Source organism: Lolium rigidum, chromosome 2 (genome assembly GCF_022539505.1).
Source record: "Lolium rigidum isolate FL_2022 chromosome 2, APGP_CSIRO_Lrig_0.1, whole genome shotgun sequence".
Taxonomy (NCBI): domain Eukaryota; kingdom Viridiplantae; phylum Streptophyta; class Magnoliopsida; order Poales; family Poaceae; genus Lolium; species Lolium rigidum.
This window is the reverse complement of record NC_061509.1, coordinates 113748159-113767182: the sequence shown is the minus strand read 5'-3', so window position 1 is coordinate 113767182 and position 19024 is coordinate 113748159. Positions and strand designations below refer to the sequence as shown.

Here is a 19024-nt window from a genome sequence, read left to right as displayed (position 1 = left end):
ATGCAATCTAGAAGACGGTAGCAACGAGGGGGTATCGAGTCTCACCCTTGAAGAGATTCCAAAGCCTACAAGAGGAGGCTCTTGTTGCTGCGGTAGACGATCACTTGCCGCTTGCAAAAGCGCGTAGAAGATCTTGATCACGATCGGTTCCGGCGCCACGAACGGGTAGCACCTCCGTACTCGGTCACACGTTCGGTTGTTGATGAAGACGACGTCCACCTCCCCGTTCCAGCGGGCAGCGGAAGTAGTAGCTCCTCTTGAATCTGACAGCACGACGGCGTGGTGTCGGTGGCGGTGTAGAAGTCCGGCGGAGCTTCGCTAAGCTACGCGGGCAATATGGAGTGGAGGAGCAAAGCTAGGGTTTGGGAGGGGGTGGCCGGCCACTCAAGGGGGGCGGCCAGCTTATGGTCTTGGGGTGGCCGGCCCCCTCCCTTGGCCCCTCATTATATAGGTGGATCCCAAGTGTTGGTGTCCAAGTCTTCGAATAAGACCCGAAACCAAAACCTTCCATAGGAGGGGGGAAACCTAGCCCAACTAGGACTCCCACCCAAAGGTGGGATTCCCACCTCCCATGTGGGGGGTGGCCGGCCCCCTATGGTGGAGTCCACTTGGGACTCCACCCCATCTAGGGCTGGCCGGCCATGGTGGTGGAGTCCCATGTGGACTCCACCTTCCTTGGTGGTTTCTTCCGGACTTTTCTAGAACCTTCTAGAACCTTCCATAGAACCTTCCGCGACATTTTATTTCACATAAAATGACATCCTATATATGAATCTTATTCTCCGGACCATTCCGGAACTCCTCGTGATGTCCGGGATCTCATCCGGGACTCCGAACAAATATTCGAACTCCATTCCATAATTCAAGTGCTACCATTTCAACATCCAACTTTAAGTGTGTCACCCTACGGTTCGAGAACTATGCGGACATGGTTGAGTACTCACTCCGACCAATAACCAATAGTGGGATCTGGAGATCCATAATGGCTCCCACATATTCAACGATGACTTTAGTGATCGAATGAACCATTCACATACATTACCAATTCCCTTTGTCTCGCGATATTTTACTTGTCCGAGGTTTGATCTTCGGTATCACTCTATACCTTGTTCAACCTCGTCTCCTGACAAGTACTCTTTAGTCGTACCGTGGTATGTGGTCTCTTATGAACTCTTTCATATGCTTGCAAGACATTAGACGACATTCCACCGAGAGGGCCTGCAGTATATCTATCACGTCATCGGGATGGACAAATCCCATCGTTGATCCATATGCCTCAACTCATACTTTCCGGATACTTAATCCCACCTTTATAGCCACCCATTTACGCAAGTGGTGTTTGGTGTAATCAAAGTACCTTTCCGGTATAAGTGATTTACATGATCTCATGGTCATAAGGACTAGGTAACTATGTATCAAAAGCTTATAGCAAATAACTTAATGACGAGATCTTATGCTACGCTTAATTGGGTGTGTCCATTATATCATTCACACAATGACATAACCTTGTTATTAATAACATCCAATGTTCTATGATTATGAAACTAATCATCCATTAATCAACAAGCTAGTTTAAGAGGCATACTAGGGACTTCTTGTTTGTCTACATATCACACATGTACTAATGTTTCGGTTAATACAATTCTAGCATGATATATAAACATTTATCATAAACATAAAGATATAAATAATAACCACTTTATTATTGCCTCTAGGGCATATCTCCTTCGATCTCCCACTTGCACTAGAGTCAATAATCTAGATTACATTGTAATATACCTAACACCCATGGCATTCCGGTGTTGGTCATGCTTTGCCCTAGGGAGAGCTTTAGTCAACGGATCTGCTACATTCAGATCGATGTGTACTTTGCAAATCTTTACTTCTCCATCTTCGATGTACTCGCGAATCGAGTGGTAACGCAGCTTGATATGCTTCGACCTCTTGTGTGACCTTGGCTCTTGTGCATTGGTGATGGCACCCATGTTATCACAAGTAAATGATTAATGGGTCCAATGCACTAGGAACCACACCGAGCTCTACAATGAACCTCTTCATCCATACCGCTTCGATGAAGCCTCCGAAGCCGCTATGTACTCTGATTCCGTTGAAGACTTCGCCACCGTGCACCGTGCCGAGCTTGCCCAGCTTACTGCAGCACCGTTCAATATAAACACGTACCTGGATTGTGACTTAGAGTCATCGGGATCGGTGTTCCAACTTGCATCGGTGTAACCGTTTACAACGAGCTCTTGGTCACCTCCATAACAAAGAAACATATCCTTAGTTCTTTTCAAGTACTTCGAGATATTCTTGACCGCTGTCCAAGTGTTCCATTCCTGGATCACTTTGATATCTGCTAGTCAAACTAACAGACATGTGCTATATCCGGTCTAGTACATAGCATGGCATACATGATAGATCCTACCGCCGAGGCATAGGGGATGTTACTCATCCTTTCTCTTTCTTCGCCGTAGCCTGGTCCTTGAGTTTTACTCAATACCTTGCTCAGTAACATAGGTAAGAACCCTTTCTTACTTTCGTCCATTCTAAACTTCTTTAGAATCTTGTCCGGATATGTACTTCGTGATAGCCCTATTAGGCGTCTTGATCTATCTCTATAAATCTTGATGCCTAATATATATGATGCTTCACCAAGGTCTTTCATTGAAAAACTATTATTCAAATAACCCTTAACACTCGCTTAATAGTTCTATATCATTCCCGATCAATAATATGTCATCTACATATAATATCGAGAATGCTACGAGCTCCACTCACTTTCTTGTAAATACAGGCCTCTCCATGACACTGTATAAACCCGAAGTCTTTGATCACCTTATCAAAGCGTCGGTTCCAACTTCTTGATGCTTGCTTCAGTCCATAGATTGAACGCTGAAGTTTGCATACTTTGTCAGCATTTTTTAGGATCGACAAAACCTTTGGGTTGTACCATATACAACTCTTCCTCAATGTCTCCATTAAGGAACGCCGTTTTGACATCCATCTGCAAATCTCATAATCGAAAAATGCAGCTATTGCTAACAAAATCCTTACAGATTTTAGCTTCGCTTACGGTGAGAAAGTCTCATCGTAGTCAACTCCTTGAATTTGTCTGAAACCCTTTGCGACAAGTCGAGCTTTATAGACAGTAATATTACCATCAGCATCTGTTTTTCTCTTGAAGATCCATTTATTCTCGACTGACCTTTCGGCTATCGTGTAAGTCTACCAAAGTCCATACTTTGTTATCATACATGGATCCCATTTCGGATTTCATGGCTTCTTGCCATTTGTTGGAATCTTGGCTCATCATCGCTTCTTCATACGTCGCAGGTCCTCATCATTGTTATCTACAATCATGACATTTAGACAAGGATCATACCAATCGAGGAGTGGCACGTTCCCTTGTCGATCCGCGAGGTTCGATAGTTTCCTCGTTCGAAGTTTCATGATCATTATCATTAGCTTCCTCAGTTGCCGGTGTAGGCGGTATAGTACAACTTCCGGTACTACGCTACTGCGATCAACGAGTATAGATTCATCAATCTCATCGAGTTCTACTTTTCTTCCAGTCACTTCTTTAGTGAGAAATTCTTTCTCAAGAAAGGTTCCGTTCTTAGCAACAAAGATTTTGCCTTCGGATTCGTGATAGAAAGTGTACCCTATAGTTTCCTTAGGGTATCCTATGAAGACGCATTTCTCCGCTTTGGGTTCTAGCTTGTCCAGTTGTAACTTCTTTACATAGGCTTCGCAACCCCAAACTTTCAGAACGACGACTTAGGTTTCTTATTAAACCATAATTCATACGGTGTCGTTTCTACGGATTTTGATGGTGCTCTATTTAAAGTGAATGCGGCTGTCTCTAATGCATAACTCCAAAATGATAACGGCAAATCAGTAAGAGACATCATACTACGAACCATATCTAAGAGAGTTCGATTACGACGTTCGACACACCGTTTCGTTGAGGTGTTCCCGGCGGTGTCAATTGTGAAAGTATTCCGCATTTCTTTAAATGCATGCCAAACTCATAACTCAGATATTCACCTCCACGATCAGATCGTAGAAATTTGATCTTCTTGATTACGTTGATTTTCTACTTCACTTTGAAATTCCTTAAACTTCTCGAAAGTTTCGGATTTATGTTTCATGAAATAGATATACCCATATCTACTCAGATCATCTGTGAAGGTTAGAACATAACGATAACCCTCGCGCGATGCTACGCTCATTGGTCCACATACATCGGTATGTATGATTTCCAATAAGTCGTAGCTCGCTCCATCATACCAGAAAATGGAGTCTTTGTCATTTTTCCCATTAGACATGCTTCGCATCTATCAAGTGACTCAAAGTCAAGTGTTTCAAGTAATCCATCAAGTATGGAGTTTCTTCATGCGTTTCACTCCAATATGACCAAGACGACGATTGCCACATATAAGTAGAATTATCATTAAGTTTAATTCGCTTAGCATCAATGTTATGTATATGCGTATCACTACTATCGAGATCTAACGAAATAAGCCATTCTTTTGTGGTGCTCGACCATAAAAGATATTATTCATAAAAATAGAACAACCATTATTCTCAGACTTGAATGAATAACCAGTCTTGCATTAAACAAGATCCAGAATAATGTTCATGCTCAACGCGGGTACATAATAGCAATTATTTAGGCTTAAAACTAATCCCGAAGGTAGATGTAGAGGAAGTGTGCCGACTAGCGATCACATTGACCTTGGATCCGTTTCCAACGCGCATCGTCACTTCATCTTTCAGCGGTTGTCGTTTATTCTTTAGTTCCTGTTTCGAGTTACAAATATGAGCAACTCGAACCAGTATCAAATACCCAGGTACTCAGAACGAGAACCGGTGAAATGAACATCTATAACATGTATATCAGATATACCTTCTTTCTTCTTCTTGACAAGGCCGCTCTTCGGATCAGCCGGATACTTGGAGCAATTACGCTTCCGGTGTCCCTTCTCCTTGCAGTAATAGCACTCAACGATCGGGCTTAGGGCCGTTCTTAGGTTTCATAGGAGGCGTGGCAGCTTTCTTGCCACCCTTCTTGAATTTTCCTTAGACTTGCCCTGTTTCTTGAACCGGTGGTCTTGTTGACCATCAACACTTGGTGCTCTTTCTTGATCTCAATCTCAGCGGCTTTTAGCATGCCAAAGAGTTCAGGTAACTCCTTGTTCATGTTCTCGCATATTGTAGTTCATCACAAAGTTCTTGTAACTTGGTGGCAAGTGATTGAAGGACACGATTAATCCCCAGTCCGTTAGGAATCACTATTCCCAAGTCATCGAGTTTCTTCGCATGCCGGTCATGGCGAGCATGTGCTCACTAACGGAGCTGCCTTCTTCCATCATACAGACCGAAGAAATGTTTCGATGCTTCATAGCATTCCACGGCCGCATGAGTCTCGAATATAGCTTTCAGCTCATTCATCAACTCATGAGGATCATGGTGCTCAAAACGTTTTTGAAGATCGGATTCCAGACTGCACAGGATGGCACACTGAACTTGAGAGTACCGAGATTTCCGAGTCGCGTAAACAGCTTTTACTTCATCGGATTCATCTTCTCGAGGAGGGTCACCTAGCGGTGCATCAAGCACAAATTGCAGATTTCCGCCGAGAGGAAGATCCTCACATGACGGAACCCGTCGGTGAAGTTGCTACCGTTGCTCTTAAGTTTCTCTTTCTCTAGGAAGCTGATTAAAATTGATTGGGGACGCCATCTCTACAACATATATTTGCAATAGTTTAGACTAAGTTTATGACAAATTGAGTTCAAATTTTAATTCAACATAATTAAAACCCTAGGTGAACTCCCACTCAAAACAATATCCCTCGCATTGTCTTAGTGATCACACGAACCAAATCCACCGCACCTAAACCCGATCATCACGAGAAAAGGTGTGATTTCAATGGCGAACACTCATAGTGTTCATCATATCAACCATATGATTCATGCTCTACCTTTCGGTATCACGTGTTCCGAGACCATGTCTGTACATGCTAGGCTCGTCAAGGCCACCTAAGTATCCGCATGTGCAAAGCTGTCTTGCACCGTCATATGTACTTATTGAATCTATCACACCCGATCATCACGAGGTGCTTCGAAACGACAAGACTTGGTAACGGTGCTACTAAGGTTGAACACTTTATTATCTTGAGATTTTAGTGAGGGATCATCTTATAATGCTACCGTCGCGATCTAAGCAAAATAAGATGCATAAAAAGGATTAACATCACATGCAGTTCATATGTGATATGATATGGCCCTTTTGTTCTTGCGCCTTTGATCTTCATCTCCAAAGCACGGACATGATCTCCATCATCTTCGGGTATGATCTCCATCATCGTCGGCGTAGCGTCAAGGTCAATGGCTGCCGTCTTCATGATTGTCCTCCATGTAGCAACTATTACAACTACTTTGAAATACTACTCAACATGAAATTTAAAGACAACCATAAGGCTCTGCCGGTTGCCACAATACAATAATGATCATCTCATACATATTCATCATCACATTATGGCCATATCACATCACCAAACCCCTGCAAAAACAAGTTAGACGTCTCTAATTTGGTTTGCATATTTTACGTGGTTTAGGGTTTTCGAGAGAGATCTAATCTACCTACGAACATGAACCACAACGTTGATACTAATGTTTTCAATAGAAGAGTAAATTGAATCTTCACTATAGTAGGAGAGACAGACACCACTAAAGCCTCTTATGCAATACATGTTGCATGTCGAACGAGGAACAAGTCTCATGAACGCGGTCATGTAAAGTTAGTCCGAGCCGCTTCATCCCACTATGCCACAAAGATGCAAAGTACTCAAACTAAAGATAACAAGAGCATCAACGCCCACAAACCATTGTGTTCTACTCGTGCAACCATCTATGCATAGACACGGCTCCGATACCACTGTAGGATAACGTTGCATAGAAAACAAAAAAATTTCCTACCGCGAACACGCAATCCAAGCCAAGATGCAATCTAGAAGACGGTAGCAACGAGGGGGTATCGAGTCTCACCCTTGAAGAGATTCCAAAGCCTACAAGAGGAGGCTCTTGTTGCTGCGGTAGACGATCACTTGCCGCTTGCAAAAGCGCGTAGAAGATCTTGATCACGATCGGTTCCGGCGCCACGAACGGGCAGCACCTCCGTACTCGGTCACACGTTCGGTTGTTGATGAAGACGACGTCCACCTCCCCGTTCCAGCGGGCAGCGGAAGTAGTAGCTCCTCTTGAATCCGACAGACACGACGGCGTGGTGTCGGTGGCGGTGTAGAAGTCCGGCGGAGCTTCGCTAAGCTACGCGGGCAATATGGAGTGGAGGAGCAAAGCTAGGGTTTGGGAGGGGGTGGCCGGCCACTCAAGGGGCGGCCAGCTTATGGTCTTGGGGTGGCCGGCCCTCCCTTGGCCCCTCATTATATAGGTGGATCCCAAGTGTTGGTGTCCAAGTCTTCGAATAAGACCCGAAACCAAAACCTTCCATAGGAGGGGGAAACCTAGCCCAACTAGGACTCCCACCCAAAGGTGGGATTCCCACCTCCCATGTGGGGGTGGCCGGCTCCCTATGGTGGAGTCCACTTGGGACTCCACCCCATCTAGGGCTGGCCGGCCATGGTGGTGGAGTCCCATGTGGACTCCACCTTCCTTGGTGGTTTCTTCCGGACTTTTCTAGAACCTTCTAGAACCTTCCATAGAACCTTCCGCGACATTTTATTTCACATAAAATGACATCCTATATATGAATCTTATTCTCCGGACCATTCCGGAACTCCTCGTGATGTCCGGGATCTCATCCGGGACTCCGAACAAATATTCGAACTCCATTCCATAATTCAAGTGCTACCATTTCAACATCCAACTTTAAGTGTGTCACCCTACGGTTCGAGAACTATGCGGACATGGTTGAGTACTCACTCCGACCAATAACCAATAGTGGGATCTGGAGATCCATAATGGCTCCCACATATTCAACGATGACTTTAGTGATCGAATGAACCATTCACATACATTACCAATTCCCTTTGTCTCGCGATATTTTACTTGTCCGAGGTTTGATCTTCGGTATCACTCTATACCTTGTTCAACCTCGTCTCCAGACAAGTACTCTTTCCTCGTACCGTGGTACGTGGTCTCTTATGAACTCTTTCATATGCTTGCAAGACATTAGACGACATTCCACCGAGAGGGCCCGGAGTATATCTATCCGTCATCGGGATGGACAAATCCCACTGTTGATCCATATGCCTCAACTCATACTTTCCGGATACTTAATCCCACCTTTATAGCCACCCATTTACGCAGTGGTGTTTGGTGTAATCAAAGTACCTTTCCGGTATAAGTGATTTACATGATCTCATGGTCATAAGGACTAGGTAACTATGTATCAAAAGCTTATAGCAAATAACTTAATGACGAGATCTTATGCTACGCTTTAATTGGGTGTGTCCATTATATCATTCACACAATGACATAACCTTGTTATTAATAACATCCAATGTTCATGATTATGAAACTAATCATCCATTAATCAACAAGCTAGTTTAAGAGGCATACTAGGGACTTCTTGTTTGTCTACATATCACACATGTACTAATGTTTCGGTTAATACAATTCTAGCATGATATATAAACATTTATCATAAACATAAAGATATAAATAATAACCACTTTATTATTGCCTCTAGGGCATATCTCCTTCACTTTGACGGCGGACAGTGGGGCTTTCTGCAATGGGGTTTTGATGTCGATGCCGGCCCCCCGCACGCGCGCACAGCGACTGCGGAAGATTCCGCGATCGGGCTGGCGACGGGTATGCTGAGCAGGATCCCGCGCCCACGTCGGCATCGAGGGAGAAAGCCTGCGAGTGGTTGGCCCTTGCTCGCCTAGCTGCCGTGCTGGAGGACTCAGCGTCTGGTGTATGCATCGTGCGGCATGGTGCATCGCGCGGCACGGAGTTGTCGGTGATGGTGAGGTCGATGGAGCGCACACCCGGCGGGATGATGAACTGTGTGGCCCCCGCCCAGGGGTCATTGTTTGAAGCCTCCGCACGCTGCGAGCGAGGTGCGGAGTCGTCGTCGGACGAGAGGATGATAGGGTTGTCTTGGGTCGCCGGTGTGGGTGGTTGGATCATGGTGAGGGGGAAGGCTGGGAGGGAGATGGGCGTGTCGAGGAGGACGCGGTAAGTGCCGAACCAGATCTCGTTGGCTGGTGGGAGCGTTGGAGGCTGAGGATCGAAGGTGTCATTTTGTTTGGAGCTGGGAGGTGGTGGTGGGTTGGCAGTGTCGTTGTGGTTGTCAGCCATGGCTGCCGGTGGTGGTTGGGAGAAGAAGGGAGGGAGGTGAAGGGGTAGGGGGAAAGTGGAGGGGCAGAACGGTGCTCTGTGGCCGGAGACGCCACACCGATAGCGAGGGGAAGCCATCAGAATGACGCCATTGGTGGAATAGAACTGCCACGCCGAGCAGTTCTAGCTCCCCACCGACGGACAACGGCAACACCCTATGATCTGTCTAAAATAGAGGATGTACCACACCCTTATGTAAAAATATCCACTCTTGCCTGAACCTCGTAATTCACTTTCAGTTGAATTGAATTTTTTTTAAAAAAGGAGTTGTAGTGGTTCTGCCGTTTGATCTGATGAGTTGGGAATGTTAAATTTTGTTAGTCCGTGGCAACGCACGGGCATTTAACTAGTAAATCTAAGTCACTTGTTTCCGAACGGATGAAATATATGAGCAGAGAAAGCATCCAAGCATAATTAAGTTGATTAGTGGCATAACAAGGAGGCAACGACAGTGGCGTGCGGGCATGCCACCGAATCGGCGCACTCATAATATAAGAGGGATCTTGACAGACATGTTTAGCATGGTTCATGCACGCAGTAGAGATTCTTGCATGGACTGATCATTGATTAAGTGTACTTACATCTTCTAGCTACACGTTAGCGTCAATGGCAGTATGCCACATTGCCATGCATGTGGAGGAAGTATCTAGATTAGATTTTCGGTCCCCTATGCATGAAATTTCCAACGGCGTCCATTGTATGTAGTTGCAAACTTGCAATGCATGCGTCGCCACCATCAGGAAGAGACAGATAAATACAACTTGTTTTTTTGCTTCACCAATATCTTCACATGAATATGGATATATGTGTTCAAGTTAAGCCGAAACGATCATGGGATCATCTGCAAGTGCACGTACGGATGTGGGCCTCGCTTTGCCTCCATGTGCAAGCATGTGCACCGTCTCCTTCTCCCTCAACAACCGACCAAAATTCACAGAAGCAAACCTTCGATTTTGTGACACACGATCATATCTTCTTAATTTCCCTTTCTCTCCACCTCATGCGCCAAATATCTCTGCATCTCTCACTAGTATATATACGGTTCATGCATGCCAAGTTCGTGATAAGAGTAAGACTTTTTGTTCTAGTCTACAGGAATGCAAGGCTCAAATCAATTCAAGCAAGCGTTGCTCGAGAGTCTGCTTCTGGAACTCCAGAAGCCTGGCGTAGTGGCATCCAGGAAGATGGGCTTCCACGGGACGAAGCACGCGATCAGGCTCGCGGCGGATGCCGCACTCGTGAACGTGAGGGGCGCCGGCGCGACGCGCTGGAGCCGGACCATGCAGACGGCGGTGGAGCTTGGGAACCGCCAGCATGTCACTCCCAGAGCCAAGTCGGCGTCCGGCAAGACGATCTTGAGGAGAGGCCACCGGCTGAGGCGCCCGAGGATGGCCGTCAGGGCGATGGCGTGCGGCTCGACCGGCGTCCTCGCGAGGGCCTTCGTGAGGAAGAGGAGGACGGTGTTGAAAAGGATCGTGCCGGGAGTGGAGAAGCTCGACGATGAGTGCACGTTGCTGAGCGAAACCTTGGACTATGCCGTGTGTCTCAGAGCTCAGGTCGACGTAATGCAGCTTCTCGTGAGGGCTCTTCAGGCTGCAAAACCCTAGCAAATCGATCTCCTGTTTATTACCTTGTATTGCGTGTACGGAGTTCATGTGGAGATAAAGCTTGTAAGATATCAAGCACCTTTTGATCTCCCATCGTTATTCAACAGTGTGAGAGGGACGATTATGAAGATCCTCGGATCAATGATATGTATTTCAGTATGTCAAGTAAAACATTGTGTATGTGCGCGAGAAATGCAACTCTCTTTTCGAGCACGGACATAAGCCCACCTTCTCTCTCTTTCTTACAACTTTGTGTTAAAATTAGATCCATCTCACCCACACTATTGCGTCCATTCCTAAAATTTTAAACCTCCCTAGCTTTGGAACAAATATTTTGGAGATTTGGGCAGGTGGATCAGAAATTGCGTTGTCACGTAGTATCCAGGACAAAGGCTTGCACATCAGATCGGGAGACGATGAGATTACCTACACAAGGGAAGTGGCAGACGCAGGAAAAAATTTGTGGGTGGACACACTTCTAACTTTTTTCATGGTAGCCCATGTACAAAAAAATTGTCAGATGGAAAAAGGAACCAATGAGCTTATCCACAATTAATGAAGACAATATATTGAATAAAAACACCGAATTACATCATATATCATAGAAAATAATACTTTGTCCGATCCATAATAAATGTTGGGACTTTAGTTCAAATTTGAACTAAATTAAACTAAAGCTGTGGCGGTTATTACAGATCAGAGGAGGAGTATTCCTTTTAGTCTCAGTAACCATCGCAACTTTACAATCATAAGAAAATAAGTTGATAATGCATTACGAAATCGGGTTTGAGGAATAATAGCCGTTTTTTAAATAATACACTTTTTAATATTAATTCCAGGAATAATAGCCGTTTTCAGCAAATTTCAGAAATAATACACCGTCGGGGTGGTGGAACCCGAAATTACGAAATCGGGTTTGAGGAACCCGAATACAAAAAATCGGGGTTGGGGAACCCGAAAATAAGATTCTTCTGCGCCTTCTGCGCCGTGATGGAAAAAGAAAAATAAAAAAATAGTAATCGGGGTAGTTGAACCCGATTTCTGAAAATCGGGCACGTTGAACCCGATACCTAATAATCGGGCAATTTGAACCCGACTTCAATAAATCGGGTTTATTGAACCCGATTTTCTGCCCAGCACGAAATTTTCCCGCCTTTTCGCGTTCGCACCGCCGTGTTTCCCTCCCGCCTTTGCCGCCACCCTTCCCGCCACTTCTTCCCGCCACTCCTTCCCGCCATCATCTCCCGCCACTATCTCCCGCTAAATTTTCCCGCCACACTGTCGAATTTTTGCCTATAAAAGCAGGCATCGCTACTCTGGATTGCACAAGTTCTTGTATCTCTATTTTATCCCGTTTGCTCACCCTTAGCCATCATGAGTGTGCCTTGCTCTGACCAGGACTTTAGGCCGGCGAAGGCGAAGGCTGCAAGTTTGCCCCGGGTGTGACTCGCGGAGCGGTGTTGGTGCGGCCGTCTTGCAAAGGTTATGCAGGTGGAGGATTTCTCCGACTCGGTTCGGCATGAAATTTTTCATGTGTGCGAGCTATGAGCATGATCCACCCCGTAGTTCAGCTTCGTCGTCCACCAGGCCGCCGGTATGTTTGGACATAATTTTATGTTGGCATTAATTTATTTATGAATGTGATTTAATGTTATTGTTTGTGTTGCAGTCTCCCCCGCCCCTATGCAAATGGTTTCACTGGATAGACACGGAGCAGCCGGATTGGGCGCGTCAGGAGGTTGAGGAGAAACACCGGCGTGCGTGGGCAACGTTCTTTGAGGAGGAGCGTTGGGAAAAGGTTCGTGCTAATGAAAAAGCGGAGCGAGAGAGTGCGGATACAGAAACTTAGGGCGGAACAAGCTCGTAATCGCGAGGTGAATCGAAGAGGATGGATGATGAGGCTGCACGTAGGTTTGCAGAGGAAGAGGTGCGCAGGGAGGCTCGTGAAGCGGAGAGAAAGAGACTAGGGAAAGAGCTGCTGAGGCGCAAGCGGCAGAAGAACGCGGCGACAAGTCTGGAAAATGGCCACGGTGGACGCAGGGAAAGTAGAGTGATGTGTCGTACTGGCAATGTATCTTAATTTCAGTTTTAGTTTGTCGTTGTATCTTAAATTCCGTTGTAGTGCTAAGCCGTATTTTAATTTCAGCTGCAATGTATCTTAATTTCAGTTGTAGTATTAATGTGAAATGAATTTGCCCCGAAAATGTTGTGTCGAAATTTGGGCTCAATTGTTTTGCCGCCACTTTTTCCCGCCCAATTTGTCCCGCTCAATGTTCCCCGCCATTTATTCCCGCCCAAATCTCGCCGCCAATCTTTCGCGCCCAATTTTTCCCGCTCACATCTTCCCGCCGAAAGTCATCCCTTCTAGCCTATAAATACCCCCACCGTTTTCTTGTCTTTCAGTGTAGCCTCTCAACAAGATGGATCCCCCTTATAAGAATCCCCCCATCTTTTCAATGAATTCATGGCCGAATATCTTCTAGACGAGTGCTCGCTATGTGATGAGGGAGAGTAAGATAGAGACATTCGAGGAGTTCATCGGTAAGCGACGCCTTGCTCCGTAAGGTCGGTAGGAAATTTGAGACTTGGTCTTATGGATATCCAGTTGAAGAAGATGCTCGCTCGTAGCCCACGGGAAATAAGGTGTGAGCTTATCGAGGTTGAATGAGAAGTGGAAGTCACTAACATGGAAGAATGAAGAAGATAGGGAAAGGGATTTGAAATATCCGAACGATGGGCGGCTGAGAGTGAAGCCGACGATGATATCTTCGAGCCTAGCACCAAGGGAAAGAAAAGCTGCATCGTCGAAGGGCAAGAGTGCCAAGTCCTCAAAGGGCAAGAGTGCTGCCACCGCCAGTCGTCGATTCGGACGACGACTTCGAGCCTACCACCAAGGCCATGAAAGCTGCATCGTCGAAGGGCAAGGGAAAGGGTGTGCTGCGTTCTTAGTGTTTTAGTTATCAGTAATCATGGATCTTGTAGTATGTTGTAGCGATGGTGTACCATTTAATATGTTAGCAGAGAGTTATGTTGTAGTAGTAAGTTGTATCTTAATTATCGCTTGAAGTTCAATATGAAATGTTTGTTAAATAGAAATAGTAGTCATACATGGCGCATACAAATAGTAGTCATACATGGTGCATACAAATAGTACTCATACATGGTGCATACAAATAGTACTCATCTCACTGACCACGGCCCCTCCCTCCACCTCGCCTCGGTGGCGGTCGAGCCTGAAAAGGTGACGGCGAGTACATACGAACATGTGGCTGGCGATGTCGGGGAGGAAGCATGTACCCCTGCTCGTGGCCGACCGTACTGCGTGGGATCCGAGGTGGAGTTTGCTGTTGACTTGAAATCCAGCCTTGATAGCTCGCGTGTTTCGTCCTGATCGTGAGCACTGGACCGAGAGGATCGTGATCCGGACCCCGTCGACATATGTCCCTCACCTTTGATTAGATAAAAAAACCGTTAGTCGATCATGAGGAAATTCACACATGGTGCACAATTAATATGGATAGTGATGAATTGCGTACCCTCTGGCTCATCCATACGGGGACGCCACCCGAAGTTAGGCATGGGAAATTGCTGCTCCATGCCGAAACCGGCACGCTGCCAATACTCGTAGGTAGGCTCCTCGTCGCGCTGGTTTTGCCACCGAACCTCCCGCCTGGTTAGGAGATGGTGGCCTCGGGCTCGGCGGTACCCTCCATACGTGGGCGCGGGCGTGCCGCGGGCCGATGCATCCGCAAAGAGGGACGAGGTGGCCGCCGTGCTGCTCGGTACTCGGCAACATCCGAAGATCGCGTGCATGTGATAGTCGCGTAGATACGACGTAGTTTGTCACGAAGACGCTCGTGCAAAGGAGTGCGTGGTGCTCATACCGTCCAAGAAGTGGGCCGGTGGAGAGCGACGCGTGCATGCCGGCGGCGTCATCTTGCAGCTCCGCCGTCAACACGGCCTACAATTGTGAGCTCAAATTAGTTATGTGTTGGCCAATTGTTAAAAAAATATATTTGACTTACTGCGTGATGCCGGCCAAGATCCACCACTAATCTCAGGACGGCCGATGGGAAACCTCGCCCATGACCAGTGCTGCAACAGGAGTGGACAACCAACGATGCCAGAACCATGCGAGGTTAGCTGGCAACCCTTACACATACCTCGGTACGTAGCGGCTAAGACCGCAGAACCCCGGCTCCTCCGATGTGATGTGCTGCGCTTCGGTGGCCTCGCTATCTCACGGAGCTATAGGGATGTACCGCGCACTGATCGTGTTCCCGTGATTGTCCGTGAACATCGTCTTCCCGAGTAGCCACATGAGGTACGCCTCCAAAGCTGCGAGTGATCTGAACCGCAGTCATCGGTACATCTGGGAATCCGAACTGCTCGATCTGTCAAGGTATATTTCAATGTTAGAACTTACATATTATGAGGTAAATAAGTTGTGATAAAAAAGACGAAACTGTTACGGACCTGGAACTCGTGTAGCCATGCCTGGCGAGGCCCGTGAGCCTCAAAAGTCATAGGCCCAACGTCGCACGAACACCACTGGAAACGTGCATCCATGCTGTGCATCCAGCCCACGGTTTCCTCCAATGGGCCTATGGGCTCACACCGCCAACGGAAGGCCCAGCCAACATAGACACGTCCTGTAGAGTAGGCGCCATCTCACCCCGACGAAGTGGAGACGTGTGGGTCTCGGGCCTCCATCGATCCACTAAGCGGAGTGATCAAAGCGAGCATCGTAGTTCGGGCGCGAAATGTGATCTCGGGCCTCCACTAATCGAGCGAAAGGTAGTAGTCCTGCCCACTTCAACCTGCAAAACAAATAATACACAAGCTAAAGCGAGGTCCAATGTAGTTCTTATAAATTTGAGACAAAACAATTGAACAAGTACCTGTCTTCCCATTGAGGGTGTATCATCCAGATTCTTCTTTGGAGTACGGGTCTGCAGTGGCTCCATGCTCTGCGGGTCAGCCTCCAAGTGCGATGCACGATGTTTCTGATCAATAAGTGGATCGAGCAACGATCGAGCCGCCATATCTGCATAAAGATATCACAAATTGCTGCATAGTTCATAAATATTACAAATTATAACATAGTTCACAAATATTACAAATTAAAGCATAGTTCATAAATATTACAAATTGTAGCATAGTTCATAAATATTACAAATTGTAGCATAGTTCATAAATATTACAAATTAAAGCATAGTTCATAAATATTACAAATTAAAGCATACTTCATAAGTATTACAAATATTACTATCTCCCTCTATTTCTTCCCCTCCCACGCCTTCCTCGGTTGCCTCGCCCACGGTTAGCCGCCGCCGCTGCAGCTGCTCGGGTAGAAAGTGGGACATAGGGGTCCCTGTGTCCAAATTGGTTGCACGAGAAAACATTGCCTAGTTGGACCACCCGCTTCGCTTCATCCATATCATTTCTAATGCGCCTTGTCTCCCGTCGACCTACGTTCGTCCGCAATGATCTTGGGTCGAGGGATGTACCGTCTTTCATTTGGTATCACCGTAGTAAAATTTCCCACAACTCCGTATCCGACCATCTCGCCGGTCCGGGTGTGCAGCACAGCCTCTTTCGCGTAATATGGAGAGACGAAAGAGATGGAGTCCAGCCCTAGTTGTGCGGTAGCTGCCCGGCACATGGGAGCATGGAAGGTGAAGCAACCTCGGTTTGTTGCATGTGCACTCACACGATGGCCATTCTTCATTTCCAATTCTGACCTCATGTGTTCTCACCGCATTCACACAACCAAACTTGTCGGTTGGTAAGCGCACCTCAAACCTCCTTTCCTGATTACCGATGGCCAGAACAGTGTGTGACATACCCTTCTTCATCTTGACATCCATATATTCCATAATGGCCTTACAGTAAGGAGTGTTTGGATTTTCAAGCATATGGTTCAAAGCCAACTCCCGTCTCTCTTTGAAATAATTCATAGTGCCATATAAAATACCCTCCACAAGGGCTGTCAGCGGCAATGCCCTATTTCCCCTAAGCACGAAGTTGTATGACTCAGCTAGGTTGGTAGTCATCACACCATACCTAGCTCCATGTGTGTCATGCAGCAAAGACCACCTTTCTAATGGCTCGTGCTCTATCCACTCTGCAAAATTTTTAATCCGTCGTCCAGGCCTCCTTCTAGTATTGGGTGGGTCAAATCCAGGCAGGTCACATAGCCCAATAGGATCTGGCTCGGGCCTACTGGAACCTGTGTACCCTGTGCCACGGCTGCTGCATGAGCTGCTACTAATGCAGCTCGGGCGGCTAACCTGTGCCGCACATGGTCCTTAGTGAACTCATCCAGCTTGCCGCGGAGAAAAGTGTACTTGCATTCTTGATTACTGCTTGCACAACTTCTTGAACAGATTCATAAGACCCTTGCTCCTAAAGCTGCGAGAAGAAATTGGCCCCCGTGTGGCGCATGCACCACCTACTCTGCATATCCTGCCATGGCGTCTCTTCATCAGGTCCGGCTTCTACCAGAGTCTTGATAGCCGCAAGTATACCTGCATGCCTGTCATGTAGCACGCACACATTTTCGCGATCTTTCACTATCGATTTTTTAACTGCACTGAAGAACCATAACCAGCTAGCAGTGTTCTCGCTCTCAACAAATGCAAATGCGAGAGGCACACATCGATTGTTGCCATCCACTCCAATTGCTGTCAGAATCTGTCCCTTGTACCTCCCAGTTAGAAAAGTTCCATCTACACACATCACCGGATGACAATGCATGAAACCCTCGATGCATATGCTGAATGCGAAAAACACCCTGTGCGGAACCACGACATTAGGGAACTCTGGTATCACAAAGTCTTGTATGTCCACATGGGTGCCGGATTCCGGTCCTTCAATGTCTGCGGGAGACGGACGACACCGTCATAAGCATCATAGAAGGTCCCGAATCTGTTCTCCGAGTGCCGCTGTTTAGCCCTCCATGCCTTGCCATATTCAATTACATACTTATATTGAAGGTGAACTCTTTTCTGGATGGCTTTAACCCCCATTGCTTGTATTCTCTACAATCTCCTTGTAGAACAGGCGAGCAATAAGAGTGGATGTAAGGTTTCGGTGATCCTTCAACATACTCTTAAGGACACATGTGTGCGGCACGAAGTCGCTCACCACCCATGTTGTGTCATACTTCGAGACGAGTACCCATGCACCCTTGATGGACATCTAGCATCGCCTGAGACCACTGTCAAGAATTTCTGACTTGAAACGGTGGTTCTGAATACCCTTTGCGTGTTCATTGCCCACTGAGTGATTGTTTCTTGCAGATGTCTCTTGTCAGCATATCTAGCACCAACCGAGATGGTGTTCATGCTGTACTCCCGGGCAGAATCGTGCCGATCATCGACTATCATTGCCTCCGACAAATCATGGTTCCAAGAAGAGGGATCGGATCCACCTCTTCGTTATCATCTGAAGTATCGGATCCACCGGATTCATTCGAGTCAACCTCATTGTCCACTCCATCCTCGTCTTCCTCGTCCATCATGTTCGCATCCTGTTCTTCTTCTTCGTCCACGCTTTCAAGCTCAACGAGTATCGTCATGACCACCTGTCTGCATGGCTACTCTGCCGGATTGGAAACCGCCGCCGCGACATCGAACTTTGACTGCTCTGGCCTGGATGGAACGCACCCTCGCCTTCTTGGAAATTCACCACCTTCGCCTCGGGAAGCATTAAGGCGATGGGGTGAGTTCCCCTGCGCTCGCACGCTTCCAACCAGTGCACCCACTGAGAGGTCCGCTCAATCGGCTTCAACCGCCGGAGAAACTGCGGGTATCTGGAGCTGCTCCACAAAGCATGCACACCAACAGTGTATGCTTCGGGATTAAGCCCGAAATTCACGGTCAACCACTCCTTCAACTGACTAACTCGCCATGTTTTTGGGTTTGTCAGATGCAACTCCTCGTACTGAAACTCGCTCAGATCAGCTCCCATCGGAGTTGTTCGGACCGTGCCATGACCGAAGTAAACAACGAATTTTAATCTATCCGACATATACTGCTC

At 46.8% G+C, this 19024-nt stretch overlaps 1 protein-coding gene across 1 annotated transcript; it reads left to right on the top strand.

Moving 5' to 3' along the window:
* The first annotated feature begins 10455 nt into the window (after positions 1–10455).
* On the top strand, positions 10456–11161 carry LOC124687132 (transcription factor IBH1-like 1). Its single transcript, XM_047220966.1, has one exon. The coding sequence runs from the start codon at positions 10472–10474 to the stop codon at positions 10979–10981; it is 510 nt and encodes a 169-aa protein (XP_047076922.1). The 5' UTR covers positions 10456–10471; the 3' UTR covers positions 10982–11161.
* Positions 11162–19024: the final 7863 nt, after the last annotated feature.

Coding starts and splice junctions, on each gene's coding strand:
- LOC124687132 (XM_047220966.1), top strand. CDS start 10,472: ATGCAAGGCTCAAATCAATTCAAGCAAGCGTTGCTCGAGAGTCTGCTT.